General features: G+C 42.1%; 2 protein-coding genes across 3 annotated transcripts in view; one reads left to right on the plus strand and one right to left on the minus strand.

Moving 5' to 3' along the window:
* Window positions 1-2,293, minus strand: part of tshz1 (teashirt zinc finger homeobox 1) — a 64,959-nt gene extending 62,666 nt beyond the window's left edge. Inside the window, exons 1-2 of one of the 2 annotated variants that reach the window (XM_004915263.4) lie at window positions 1,252-2,293; window positions 336-1,166 (exon numbers count right to left, since the gene is read on the minus strand). In XM_004915263.4, coding sequence (XP_004915320.1) covers window positions 336-375 — 40 coding nt within the window. In that variant the 5' untranslated portion in view covers window positions 376-1,166; window positions 1,252-2,293. Of the gene's footprint in view, window positions 1-335 lie in introns of both variants that reach the window. The other variant, XM_004915262.4, reaches the window with a different exon arrangement.
* Window positions 2,294-5,838: 3,545 nt separating this feature from the next.
* zadh2 (zinc binding alcohol dehydrogenase domain containing 2) lies at window positions 5,839-14,238 on the plus strand (the record flags this gene model as incomplete). The annotated part of the gene is given in 3 exon segments (NM_001011370.1): window positions 5,839-6,213; window positions 12,060-13,910; window positions 13,911-14,238. Coding segments are annotated over 2 exon segments (1,200 nt in total).
* Window positions 14,239-15,137: the final 899 nt, after the last annotated feature.

Consider the following 15,137-nt stretch of genomic DNA (forward strand, 5'->3'; position numbering starts at 1 on the left):
ACTCTTGACAAACCTACAGTACATGTACCTTGTAGAAGACTGAACATATGAATCCTCTGTCCCCTATATAGATATGGGGTGACATGCACTGGATAAAACAAGCCAAAGTTCTTCAGGCAGATTTAGTTGCCCTCCAAGCAATGGGGATGTCCCTTGTCCTGACTGTATCACTTAACAAGATAAAAGTACTACAAAGTAGCAAGTTGTTTGTTATTCTGGCAACTACACCCCTTAATCCTCCAGCCTGTGGCACTAGCCTGGCATATTTGTTTATGAGTATGATGCAGGGAGGGGTGGGAATAGGGGTTGTGAGTGAGGGGTAAGGGTCATAGTACCTGCAGAGCGCCGGGGGGCTTGCTGTTTTCTCCTAGGCATCCTGCTGGCACAGCTGGGGGGCTTCCGCAGGGCTTCTCCAATCCCTCTCTGTTCATGCAGGATACAAGATAGGAAAAGGATCAAATAAAAAGAGATGAGAGCGCTGGAAGGCCGGCTCGGGTAGATAAAGAAGAGAACTTTTCTTGCGGCTGGTATGAGGCAGAGGCGGCAGATGTGAGCAAGCTGTGTCGGTGCCGCTAGGAGAGCAGCCCACTCCCGGACAGGCGCCGCCACACGCACTGCCTTCTCCGGGCAAGTTCCTTGTTCTTTGGGCAGATTGGTGCCCGCAGCCGCTCGGGTTTGTCGCTGCTCCCCACAATATGCTTATTAGCTTTCCGAATGGAGAAAAGCGAAATGCGAAGGCCGGCTCGGATCGGTCCAATCCCCCGCTCCCCGGCCGGATTGTGGATGTGTCCTATTCATACAGTTGTGTCGGTGGCTCGGGGAAAGCGCAGTCACTCCCCCTACAGCCCTTTCTCCAACATCAAAGAAGAGTCTCACAAGCAGCAACTTTTCCTCCCTTTCAACTGCTGGCGGCTTGGGATTTTCTGGTGAGGGCAGCGATCATTTCTGCTCCATCTCTTTTCGGCAGCTGATCGATCGCGGCGCCTCCTTTCCTCCTCTGCCAGTGATGGCACAGCGGGGATGCCCTTATTCGGGACAAGAGCAGCCTGTGCCACGGACTAGCATCTCTGGGCAGCACTTTGCTGGCTCTCTCCTGCCCACACCATCGCTACAGGAGCACGCTGTCAGCTGGAAGGCATCCTACAGAATGACAGAGTTATCTCGATCTGCAACAGAAAGCAAAGGAACACATTCAGAAGCTGCTGGGGATTAGTGGAGCAGTTTGCGCGCAAAAGCTTGGATTTTGCCCACCTTGAAGGGGAGAAGAAAATCCCAGAGTGTCTCTGAACTCCAGGGAAAGGAGGAGATCCAGCGTCCCCTCTCTCCTTTTTTTTCTCAGTGTCATATAACAAGACATTCAGATCCCAGGGCTTCTCAGACAGTCTCAACTGATAGACAGACACATCGAGCTGCTTTTCCTGCTTCACTTCGTTACTCCTCCTCCTGCTGCCAACGTCACCCTGACACTTTCATAGAGATCTCACACAAACCACACCTGTCAATCTATTTAATGGCTTTGTTTTCATTTTATACCCTGGCTGCTTCTTTCTCTCCCTCCCTTGGCCGCTTTAAACGTGACAGCCTTTAAAAGGGGTTTCATCTATCAGTCTGTATGTGCTTCAAATAACTCATTATAATACTTCTCTTTCTTATTTATGCCCTGTCCCTTTACGAACTGGTGGCAAGTTGGAAAGCTCTTGCCCTCTCCCAATTTATACGGATATTGCTAAACTTGTTCATATGCTATGTATGAATCTGGCAACACTTTGTTTTCACTTTTGAAAATGGATAATTTTATTTAACGAGGATGTCTGCCAAAACTGTTTATGTGTAATGAAAGAAAATGTCATTCTGCTACATTGTTTCAAGAGTCAGAACAAAGAGTGAGTGCAGAGAACTGAAAGGGATAAAATATTTTCTTTCATGATGAAAACAGAAACAGTTTTTAGGTGAAGTTCCCCTTTAAGCAAGTTGTGTCATTCAAAAATCTTCCCTTGCATGCTGGGGCTTTCAAAGCAAAGGAAACCACAGGAAAAAATGTGGCCAGTAGGGCAAATCTAAATCTAACCAGTTGGGTTTGTGGACAATTGTTCCAAAGCAGGAAAGTAATAAGCCCAGTAAAGTAAGTACAAGCTCATATTGTCAACTTTTGTATAATTTCACTTCCTGGACCTGAGATCTCAGTTGCAGGTAGAGCAAAATGTAAGGCACTCTGAATGTTACAAAAAAAATTGATCAAAAATGACTGTTATAAAACATGATCCAAACGCATTTCAACCATTAAGGGCTCTGGCACACAGGGAGATTATTCGCCTGCGACAATGTAAATCGGCAGTCGGATGGCATACGTGGTGCCGCGATTGCCTTGAGAGGAAACTTCTGCGATTTCGGGGAAATCGTGGCGCTGCTTATGTCATCCCACCGGCAATTTACATTTTTGCCGGTGGGATGGCATTTCGGGGAGATTAGTCGCCTGCGACAAGGGAGATTTGTCCTAAGACTTTTAGCAGTGGAACTACTTTTTAAAAGTAGCAAGCCTGAAAATCAAATGTTCCAAATGCAGATGCATTTTGTCCTGTGCCCAGTTTTCTCCCCTACATTTTTTCTTTGTTTGGTAGGCACTCATGGGTGACTAGCACAGGCAGTATGGTTTTCATTGGGTATTGCAGCTTAAAGAGATGCTAACCTTCATACCTGCCCTGGGCAAAGTCTGCATCTGGCACAACTACTGGGTTCTGAAATATATCCTAAGCTACTGTTAAGAGACACACCTTGCTCCTGTCACCCAGGCCTGGACTGTGATTCAAAATAGGACATGGCATTTCAATTACACAGAGGCCCAAACTGCCCCAACCACACAACTAAATAGCAACTGTCTATGGTATCTTACCTTACATTTAGGCTGTAAATGGTGACATGACCATTCTTTCATAGCCCTAAAAGTGAAAAACATTGGATTGGATTGTTTTTTGTTGGTTAGGTCACACACTGGTCTGTAATTTATTTGGTTGCAGGATGTTGCAGCATTGCATGTTTCTTGTAAAGAGTTTAACTGCAACACCATTTTCCTCCAGTGTCCTTAGTCAAAATCCATCAAAACAGCACAGCTATAAATCAGGCAAGTCCTTTGGAAATGTTTCCTATTTCCATATTACAAGAAGCAGTAAAACTGTGGCTCGTTCACACTACCGACTTCAGTCCCAAAGCAACTGAATCAGCTGACTGTACTGTAATTTTAATGCAAGTGCTTACATTTTTCAATGGATGTGAGTGCCGCCATAACAGTTGTAGCAATTCCATCCAATCTACACTGCACTCATTCCAACATGTGAATGTGCCCTTCCAGCTGCATCATCTTAAAGGAACAGTAACACCAAAAAATGAAAGAGCTTTAAAGTAATAAAAATATAATGCATTGTTGCCCTGCACTGGTAAAACTGGTGTGTTTGCTACAGTAACACTACTATAGTTTATATAATAAGCTGCTGTGTAGCCACGGAGGCAGCCATTCAAGCTGGAAAAAAGGAGAAAAGGCACAGGTTACATAGCAGATAACAGATAAGCTCTGTAGAATACAATGGTGTTTTATCTGTTATCTGCTATGTGCCTGTGCCTTTTCTTCTTTGAATGGCTGCCCCCATGGCTACATAGCAGCTTATTTATATAAATTATAGTAGACTTTCTGAAGTAAACACACAACTTTTACCAGTGCAGGGCAGCAGCACATTATATTTTAGTTAGTTTTATACACTTTCATTTTTTGGTGTTACTGTTCCTTTAAGATATTTCCAGTATGAACTAGACCAGTGTCTTAGGTTTTCATGCCATGGGCCAATTGTATACATGTATATATAGTTTTATATATGAAGCACTACTTATGTAAGCAGCGCTGGTATGATGTATCTTGTGTGTGGTGGATGAATTATTATGAGTGATTTGATACTCAGAAAACTGTGAGCATGTAAGGGGCTATACATTTGGAGTATCCAGCCCACAACCCTTCAGTTTGACAGCCCTGGACTAAAGGTGGCCATACAAGGGCAGATTTTAGCTGCCAATTAGGGTCCTTTAGACGGTTCGGCAGCACCTATGCCTGTTGGTTTAATTTCGTATTAACTCAATATTGCCCACCTCAGGTGGGGATATTGGGAGAAGATCCGCTCGTTTGCCAAAGTTTAAGGTGGCCATACATGAGCAGATTTAAGCAGCCAATTGGGGTCCTTTAGATTGATTCGGCAGATTATCTGCCCATGTATGGGGTCCTCTGACAGTCCTACCCATCTGATATTGGCCAGAAAAGGGCACATTTGTCAATTGGGTAGGCTTTATTTTCCAGTTGGGTCAAGGACTGCTTCGCCTTATTGATGCGGTACTTGCTCTGACAGCTCCTATCCCCTTCACTGTAATGAGATTGTTTCGCCCTAAAGCCAAATGACCGGATTAGAATGATATTGCCTTTGCTGGGCATATAGGAGGAAAAATGTGTTTGTTTGGCAACCTCACCTAATGATAGAATCTTCTACACAACATATATTGTATGTGCTCATTAATGATGTAGATGCAGCGACTAAAAAGGACTAGTGATGTCATACTGTAATATTTCATGTAAGAGAGCTAGCTTGCTTGGTGCACACTAAAAGGACAAAATACAAACAGCATGTGCAGAACAACTTGCTATTTTGCACCTGCTTAAAAGTTGCACAAACACAACTCAGCCTTTCCCCATAATGAGCAACAGAACAGAGGACGCATGTGGTGCTGGGTGGGATGCACCCTTCTCTTATAAAGATGCCCTTGGGTACCCACGCACTGATTGCAAATGGGGTTGAGAGCTGACAAGGAATCAGCCGTTCTATTGAGCAGGGGATTCGAGTACTGCACATATAACAATACTGATACAGCAAACGGCTAAAAGATCAAGGCACGAACTAGGCTTTGCCAAAGAGACTTTCTTGGCCGGCATTGGAGGCGCAGTGAATGTTGTGGGGGTGAATTTGTCTGTGACACAACCCTTCCATCCCATGTAGCCGCCTACTTCCGCATTCATTGCCCGGGACGGTGCCCCCTGCCTCACAACAGGTTTCTCTTTGATGTAACGAGTTTTTCCCAGCCGCTACCTCCCCACACGAAAGGCTTCCCCCTAGCAGCTGCCGGCGGCTCGGGGTTGATTCGTATCACCTTGCCATGGAAGTGAACAGTTCGCACGGGAAGGGGCGGGACCTGAGCAGGCAATTGCTTCTTGGGCACCGTTAATGTAACAGGATCCTTTATATGCAATGACCTTATGTACCTAGTCACCTGTGTGGGGTTTGGCGACTAAATCTGAGGGTCGCTTCCTAAGAAATCCCCTCCCCTCTTTGAGGGTTGCTACAGTCCGACATGCCCACATAACAAAGTCCACTTGGGTAATTGGTAACAGAGGCCTTTACGCACCACACACAGACTCTCTGTAGCTGCACTACAATTCCCAGCATCCATGCATTTGTGCTTGGACTTGTGGTTCGGCGAGATTAGGAGCCGCTAGTAATGTGGCGCTATCTCACACACAGTAATCATAACTCCCCGTGTGCATTATATGTATAAACATGAGAGTGGGACATGCCATGTGGTGCTTGTTGAACTATGCCCCTGCCCGCTGGGGACGGATAGAGTGAACTTTCTCCCCGTTTCATGGGGGGCGGCTGTGTACCTATCTGCTACTGGATTCTTTCGTTCCCACTTTCTGTGCGGCTGATAGTTTAGGAGGGAGAGAGAGTGGGAGGGAGGCTGTGTCAGTTTTGCATGGGGAGACCCGCCTAATTATTTCTTGCTCTCGCAACACTGTGTTTCCTGTGCCTGGGCAGCAGCAGGCTCGGCGCCGGCCTGTGTGTGCTGAGGAGGAGGAGGAGGCGGGCCGCTCCGGAACAGAGAAAGTGCAAAGTGCAGCGGCGCTTCCAGCATGGGCTCTCTGCGGATCGGGGCAGGCTCGGTGCGGCGCCTTGGCTGCTGGTACAGACCGTGGCCTGTGGCGGTGTCTCCTTGCTGTAGGGCTCGGCCTATCGTGGATATGTCCTACTCACACCACTTTGTGGATTTCCACGGCTCTAACATCCCCAGCTCCATGAAAAAGCTGCTTGTTACCCAGCTCAGCCCTAACTTCAGGCAGGCTGTTACTCTCATTCCCAACGCCCCGGTGCCAGTGCCAGGGGACGGAGAGCTCCTCGTCAGGAACCGGTGAGCAAGCCAATCATGTTACTATACTTGTGCCACAGAGTGCCCCCCTATGTGTCCCTCACATACCTGCCCTGACACGCCCCCAGCAGCCCACTCCCTTCCCCTGCTCATTCCTCAGAGCCTGGCGCTTATATAGCCTCTGTCATTCCTACATAAAGCTAAGCAGTCCCTTCTGCCGCACTGAACTTCAGCTCCCACATGCCAAAGTCATAGGAAGTTTTCCCAAAAAGCATCGCCTGTTCCTACAGCCTTATACCACTTGTTGAAATGCCAGTAAGCTGCTATGTGCGCTCTGTTAACCGGCATAGCGCCTTCCATACCCAGTACAAAAAGTCTGAGCCCCATATCTCTTCGTTGGGAGTCCAACAGAGAGCCATTCACCTATTTTGTTGCTGGGATCCTAAAATAAGTTGTAGCAGCTGCCATCTGGCGTCAGTGCTTAATTCTACTCTTGCAGTGTGTTGCAAAGATCGCCCATCTCTGTCGGTCCCTGCGATTCTCGCACTTTGTGAATGTAACTGCTGCTCCCCACTGCCCCATGAGGCGCACCTGTTTACTCACCTGCCTTGCAGGAATAGGATGCCCAGCAGCAGCAGGAAGGGCGGTGCCAGGGAGGCGAGTTGCTTGTGGAGCCCCAAAGAGAGTGATGTGCGCTCATCCATCAGAGTGCGAGCGATCTCTCTCTACACGTCACTGACCCTAGGAAGCACCGAATCAACAGCGAGGGGAATCGCTGCGCGCACTGTGCTGCGACAGGTCTACTTGTCTTGCTGTCGCAGATCCCACTCTCTCTATCATACCGATTATCGCCTTCTCACCCCAGAGAGACGTGACCTACAGGCAGCCCCCTTGAACTAAGCAAGACCTGACCACACAGTCTGTTATCTTGCCCTTTAACCTTCTCCTCAGTTTTCCACTCTGTTACAGTTCTGTAGAATGGTCATTTCAGTAAAGTGCATGCCACTTTAATGCCTTTTTTTAAAATCAAGTGTTTTATATAAGTGTCTCCTTTATGAGTACAACTTGTATTAATGAAAAGCCAACTGGAAAATATTGCTGCCATTATACCACTCTTATTGGCTGTAGGCCTTACCACTCTAATGTATATAGTTTGTTGCTTAATTTCCAGTCCATGGAAGATAACCAATAATGCTTAACCCTGTGCTTTCACAATATCCTACTGTCTTGGGTTTCTTTCTTTATAATGGCATTTATTTGTCATTTGTTGTGTAAACATAAACATACTTTGTAATGATACCTTAAAGTTTGTATATTTAATCAAAGTTGAAATAACAGACGTTAGAGCACAAATAATGCCCCCCTTCCAAAAAAGTAGGTGTGGCATCCCTTTCTAAGCAACTCAAATGGTTACACCCTGGAAACTCACAGTATTTTTTTGTAACGTGGGGTAGACAGACCCTGTATAAAGCTGCTAGGGAAGTAAAAAAAAAATCAAATCCATTGCCTCAGCAGGTCCTGTTCTATAATTCCCAGTATAAACAGAGCTACTTAGCAGCCATAGGCTTCCATAGAAATTCTTCTTTCACCAACCGCAGTAATTATACATTAACTTCAGTCTAAATCTATCGATACAATAATATACCGAAAGATAAAACATTTTATGAGATGCCAGAAAACTTGGTTTTTTCTTTTTATTTGAATTAAATATCTTGAATTCAGCTTGAGACAGATTTCTGATTTACTCTTTTGCATATTGTCCTGTTGCTTTTTCCATTCCATTTTCATGGAATATTTAAAAAATATACTTATGTCATATCATTGCATTTGGTTTTGACTAACTTATTCCGTAAGCATGTTTCTCTAGTCCATTTAGCTCACCTGCAGGATGACTAAAATGAACTAAATCTGCATGTAAATTTAAGGAGAACAGCGATTGGAAATTACTTTTATATGAGTTTTAGCATTTCTGTTTGTATAGATTTCTCTTCCCCAATAATTGTAACTGTTGCTTTATTTAACCTAGGCTGGGGCAAACTCTGCCAAGTGTACCAGGCACTGGAAAATGCAATTATCTAGGGATCTAGAAAGATTAAAAAAAAAACTTAACATGTATGGCCACCTTACGTGTATAAAGTCCATTTAGTCTATACAATGCTTGTATTCCCTCTGTGCCCCTAAAGATAATCATTTATACTTATTTACTATGAATATTTTTCAGGGAAAATGCAGCGCGTATAGGGGGTTCCCGTGTTTCACAATTTACAGCCATAATAATTTCTTTTGCATTTTGCACATATATTTATTTTGTGTGTATGTATTTATGGGTTTCGAGCTAGTGATTTTTGCTGGCAAGAAATTCGTTATTTGCACTTTGTGATTCGGGAGCGAACTGAAGATTTGTAGTCAATTCTGGCGAGCAGGCACCGAGTGTGACGCGAAATTATTTCTTACAGATAGAAATGTACCAGATTTTAAATGCTGCAAACAGGCAATGATTCTTTTAGTGTAACGATTTTTATAATATTGGTTTGAATACAAACTTCTGTTTTTAAACGTAACAAGGGTTAGAATAGAGTTTATAAATATATATATAGTACGTGCCATGCATCGCCCATGCCAGTGAGAAAACAGACTTTATTGCCAACAGCAGTATATTTGGGAATGGTATGAAGGGACTGGCCCAAGGGTTGGGTGGGATTTGCCCACCGTGTACAGGATGTGAGGAGTATTAAGTGGCAGAGGATTAGCACTTGTGTGATTCTGCCTGGCATCACTTGATCCCTAAAACACTTTGTCTGTTACCCATGAAGAAAGAATGAATTTCTATAGAAATCAGCCGGCGTTGCAATTTTGCCGAGTTATGCGCGACGGGCGTAATCCTCTAATGATCGGTTCGCCCCACATTGCGCTTTTGTTAGGGGTTACTGGGCGCCTTCTACCAGAAATATGCCCTTGCTGTTCTGAGCCCAACTGATATTATCTAGCAAAATCCCAGACGTTCACTTAACACTTTACTATCCCCATAGCCAATTTCTTTAATTACGGTCCCTGTGCATTCATCTCCAGCCTTCTTGGCAATTACAGGGTCAACTTCATCCCATGGGGAGGCCAATTATGAGTAAAATTGAACTTTCTCATGAAGAGAAAGGTGCATGTTACCCCCATGAAAAGGTGGGGATATAAGGCTCTGATTTATTATTATTATTCCCCAGCTATTAACCACTTTTGCAAGTGAAGTTGCCTGCAGTTTGTTTTGTAACACATGTACCTTTGCACGGGTTAATGTGCAGTTGTCCGGCCTCTCCTCCTTTCCAGGGGCAGTGTGAGGAGTGAAGTTCTTCCAGCCCTGGCTTTGTATATACCACAGCCCCGGAGCCCATTGAGGAATGAGTGTGTCAGCAGAGCTTTCCTACCAGGGAGCCTGGAACTGATTCCATTGCGCTCGTTGCGCTCTCCTTGCGCGAACTATGAGCACTTTACTGACCTTCAAGCACCGGGACTATTTGTGTGCTGGGCTTAGTCCTACATGCTGTACAGTAACTTGTAACAAAACTCATTCTGTGTCTTGTCTGTATTGTAACTATTGTAACTTAAAGTAACATTTATGATATTGAAACAGAACAGTAGTGGCAGTCTACATGAATGTAACACCCATGTCTAAAATCGCCTCTGCTGAACCTAAAGTGCTGAATTGGAAATGGTATAAGAATAAATGTGATGCTGTATATGTGAATCATGAGCAGTTAGGTGCAAACACTCATATACTAGGTGCATATATTATATATTCTTTTTTATTGCATCTATTTATTGCAAGCATCACATGGTCCTCTCACTGTTTTTAAAACTGATTTTACTCATTCTACACTGCTTTCTTTTCTGTAAGCTTTTTATTTTTTCTCACTAATTATGAGAGTGAAACTAAATAACCTGAAACACTATCTCTTTATTTTATCACATGGCCATTCTCAAGTTTTTGTTCATGCAAGAATATGTACTGTTGCTAATATGTTACAAGTAGCACATGCCTATTGACAGTGTAAATTAGGGTAGATTCCATCTCAAATGCTTTTGGATATTTAAAGCTTTAGCACCACTTAGCTTGTGCCTTCTTTTTTTTTTTCATTTAAAGGTCAAATAATGTGCAAAGGGCCCATAACTGCTTCCTTTTATTCTGATGTTTAGAGGTGTTAATCTGGCAATAACTATTTAGTAAAAATAGGGCTCAGTAAAAAATGCTTTTTTTTGTTTTAGTCCACTGCTAGCAATTCACATTGTGGTGGGCATGTGATATTTAATATAGTGAACTGACATAACAGGATACCCGCTGGAATCTTGTTAGATTCCTGAGTTCTGGAAAGACTGTACTTACAAGATAGTCTGACCACATGCAGCCAGTTGCACAATGCACGATGCTGCTGACACCGGATACTGTGCAACACTGTTGGGGAGGGTGAAGTTGAAGAAGGCTAAAACGTGCCAGCTGCACATAGCGGAGGGGGGGGCACTGTTAGCAGATCTTGCAGAAATTGTCTCTATCTCTATTTTTTGTAGAGTAAATAAAGGTAAAGAAAAAAATGACAGTTTTGCTGCTGCATATAGATACACCAATACGTTACAAAATGGTAGTTTTTTTCATTTATAATGGAGTGTAAACAGGTTATTGTGGTTGACACCATAAGCAGATGTCTGTAACTTTAGTTAATATCAAGTCAGTTTTCAGTTTTTCAGCTTAAGAAAAAAAATCAGCATTGATTTCTGTCGCACATACAGAGCTCATGCAGTTGTTGCTTATGGTTTTCCACCATATTCTTCATATTATGTCCCTCCAAAACATCAACAAGTTTAGTACATTTTGCAAGTGACCTCGTGCAGTGCAGTGTAATCACAGCTACTAAGTACTAGTCACTAGTGGAAAGAAGGCAAAAAAGAGATTCTGTGAGCTTTTCTAACAATGCACAACTGAATGAAGACCATTGTATTTTTTAGTGTTTGAAGCATACGCACAACTGAATGAAGACCATTGTAATTTTTTAGTGTTTGAAGCATACCTTAATGTTGCTGCCAACACTTTCAGTGTGCAGAAATATTTTTGCATAGGTAGCAGTGGAATTCTGATGTACAAATGAGTCAGTCTTACACCAGCCCTTGGTATAATAAGAAGAGCAGGGCAACAGCACCTGGCACCATCGCTGCGGTTCATCAGTTTATGAAACTCCCCGGTGAAGACCATTTTGCCTTCTTATTTATGCTGGCAGGGGCAAATCCGGGCAAGATATTTTAAGGATGTCATTTTTTGTCATAATTTCTGTGCTGCTGCAAATAAATGGAATTTTGGTTAAATACACAGGAAACTGTAGGAAAACTGATACATTTATTAAACTATTCATTCTGTGCCATCTTAGTGAACTATGTGAATATGTTGCACTTCTACAGAAAATGTTTCAGTAAATGGCAACTACTAACATTTTAATGCTAACTTGTTCCTAGTTATGTTTGACTGTAAGAAATTTAGTTGCACATGTGCTATCTATCTATCTATCTATCTATCTATCTATCATCATCTATCTACATTGAATTACAATTTCTAATGTTCCTTGCTGTAGACTTCTTTTTTTAGTATCTTCTTCACTATATAGCTATCTGGGTGAGGCTGGAAATTGTGTATTCTGTCTGTTGTGTATATATATGGCAATAAGGCTTGGCCCACAATTACTGATGTGTGAGACGTCCAAGATTACACTTAGTTCACAAAATCACAGAGATGAAGTCATGCACTCAGTCAATTCCCTAATTCATTTCATGATTTAAATACCTTATGAAATTGAATATATATTTATTTGTACGTTTAACAAAGCACCAGTTCACGATTTGTCTTTTTTTTTCAGCTTTGTTGGAATCAACGCATCGGATATAAACTACTCCTCCGGACGATATGACATCTCAACAAAACCTCCATTTGATGCTGGATTTGAAGGCATTGGGGAAGTTGTAGCTTTGGGCCTTAGTGCTAGTAAAACATACACTGTTGGCCAAACAGTAGCCTATGTTAAAGGTGGATCATTTGCTGAATATACTGTTGTACCTGCTAAAGTAGCAGTCCCAGTACCCTCAGTAAAACCAGAATACTTAACCCTCCTTATTAGTGGTACAACAGCTTACATCAGCCTCAAGGAGATGGGACAGTTATCTGAAGGAAAAAAGGTTTTGGTAACTGCAGCAGCTGGTGGCACAGGCCAGTTTGCAGTGCAACTTGCAAAGAAATCTAAATGCTATGTGATTGGGACTTGTTCCTCAGATGAAAAGGCTGGTTTTCTCAAATCAATTGGCTGTGACTGTCCAATCAATTATAAAACTGAAAATATTGGCTCAGTACTGAAGAATCAGTTTCCTGATGGTTTAGATGTTGTGTATGAATCTGTTGGTGGAGAAATGTTTGATATATCAGTCAATCGTTTGTCTACAAAAGGTCGCCTTATAATCATTGGCTTTATTTCTGGCTACCAGACATCTCAAGGTCTTTTGCCAATTAAAGCAGGAGCATTACCTGCAGTCTTACTAAAAAAGTCTGCCAGCATCCATGGATTTTTCCTGAACCATTACTTATCTGAATACAAAGAAGCAATAATGTCTCTACTAAAACTATACCAAAATGGGGAACTGATTTGCGAAGTGGACTATGGAGAACAGTCACCGGAAGGCAGGTTCATCGGCCTGGAATCTATATTCCGTGCAGTAGATTATATGTATACAGGGAAAAACATAGGAAAAATTGTAGTGGAATTACCTCACCCTGTCAACAGCAAGCTGTAAAAACAGAACAATGAAATAAATCACAAGAGAAACTGGTGCTTTCTGCCTGAGAATTTCTAAAACATGTTGTTCCTAATGGATAGTATATTAAAAACACTATCAAGGTGTTGGTAAAATGTTTTCATTGTTAAAATAGCTGTTTCATTTCAAGGGCATAGGCTTGCTGGATTTGATAGTTTATGGGTTAGCTCTCGCTCACAAAACTTACTGTACTCTCACAGTATACTACAAATTATAGATTTTCGGTTGCTTTCTGTTTTTATTGTTTGCCATTTTGCTCAAATTTTAAGTTTTGAAAAGAATTAGTTTGAATAGCAGCTCAAGAAAAGAATGGGTTGCAGCTGGGTATTCCATGTAAATGGAAATCTTAGGCCGTTACCTTCTTCTGCAGTAGCAGCTCACTAAGCCTGATCACTGACTCTTACTTGCTATCATTTGGTACCATATTTGATTTTTCAGTAGCTTCAGCCCCTACCCAAGCAAGCTTGTTTTAGTCCTAAGCTCCCGGCAGCGTCTTGTTGGGAGTTGACAGCAGGCATAGTGGCAGGGCTAAGGGCAAATATAAACAGTGCCCTAGCCTATTTGGATAAGCCTTGCCCCTTTCCACCAACTCCTGGTATAATTAGGAGAGCAAGCGACGTACTTTAATAAGGGTAGTTGTGGGAAGACAAGAGATGTCATATTAGTGCGGAATAGTTTATTTATGGAAAACTGACACTTACCTGCTACATGTGGAAAGTGTCATATCTCATTTAAGCTACAGATTGAGACCCAGTATTATATTATTTTTGCCACCCTTGGTAACCTGCCGCACCCTGCTGTCTAAGGCAGGGTCCTTAACATGCCTCATTGCTGGAGAAGCTGTGTAAGTTATAAGAAAAAGTTTTGTGAAAGCGAACTACCACTTCATCTTCAGAAGCCTTAAATACAATGCAGTCCAAGCCTTTTTGTGGCTCTATCTTTTCTTAATTTGGGGAATTAAATTGAGCTGAAGGGTCACATTTCTAAGCAACAATTGGAGCATACTATATGTATGTATGTATGTTAATACTTACATTTTTTCTGTTCTGCTACCTATGTCCCTTTTGGAATTTGGCTATTTAGTATTGATAATAACTTACAGGAGTCCACGTTCTCTTGGTAATTCCATATAGTTGCAATCTATTTTATGGCATTTGAGTTAAGACAAAAAATAAAGTTGAGATTGATGCAATAAAAGTATATATTATAGAAATAAAAGTTTATTTTAATGGTTTTGCTTGCAGTAGTTATCATTCTTATTTGGTAGTAAAATTTCTGGAATTTAACATTATATAGTCAGAGATAAAGCAATTTCTAGACTTGTTTGCTTGGATGACCACATGCCTGCTAGAAGTGTATGTTTGATACTGTACAAGGACCTGCACATTTAATTTAAAATAGCTATTTTTGTGGCCTTGTGTATGAACTCTAAAATTGAGCTTGGATCACTAAGTTGAACAGGATTGGCAGGTGTGAGAAAGTTACAGTTGTTTGTATAAGGTGGAAGCATCTACAAATAATTATGCGGAAATGTACCAACTGTTATATCTAGATATACCATGACTTGGATGAATGAAAATCTTCTTAGTCATGTACCAACTGTTGTAAGTTGTAAATATTTAAGTCAGTGAGGTCAGTGACCATGGAGGACCACACTGGCACACTTCATGTGTCCCCGTTAATGTATTTCACTTGTTTGGTTTAAGGGTTAAACAATCGATCAGCCCAATATTTATAAGAGGCATATAGACTCAAGAAGAGGGAAGCATGGTCCGAAAACTAATGGGGGAAACAGAAAGTAGAGCCATATCAGTTCTTATATGACTTATATGAGGTATAGGCACACAAGTACATCCTCTGGGTGGGAAACTCGATAGATCATGCAGAAAAACAATATCCTCATATTTAAAAGTAGGTGTATATTATTTCTTACAGTACGTAAGTTTCAGTGAGTTGTGTAACACAAGTGACGTATCTAAGCTTTAATAACTGATTTTATATCAGTGTTTATAAGGACATAATTTATAGGGTTAATGTTTGCATGACACTGTGTATTATAAGGAATTTTGAACAAGAACACCTACCCTCATATGTAATTTGTGGTACAAAGTTTGCCCAGGTGCAATGACCTA

Source organism: Xenopus tropicalis, chromosome 6, assembly GCF_000004195.4.
Source record: "Xenopus tropicalis strain Nigerian chromosome 6, UCB_Xtro_10.0, whole genome shotgun sequence".
In the NCBI taxonomy this organism is placed as follows: domain Eukaryota; kingdom Metazoa; phylum Chordata; class Amphibia; order Anura; family Pipidae; genus Xenopus; species Xenopus tropicalis.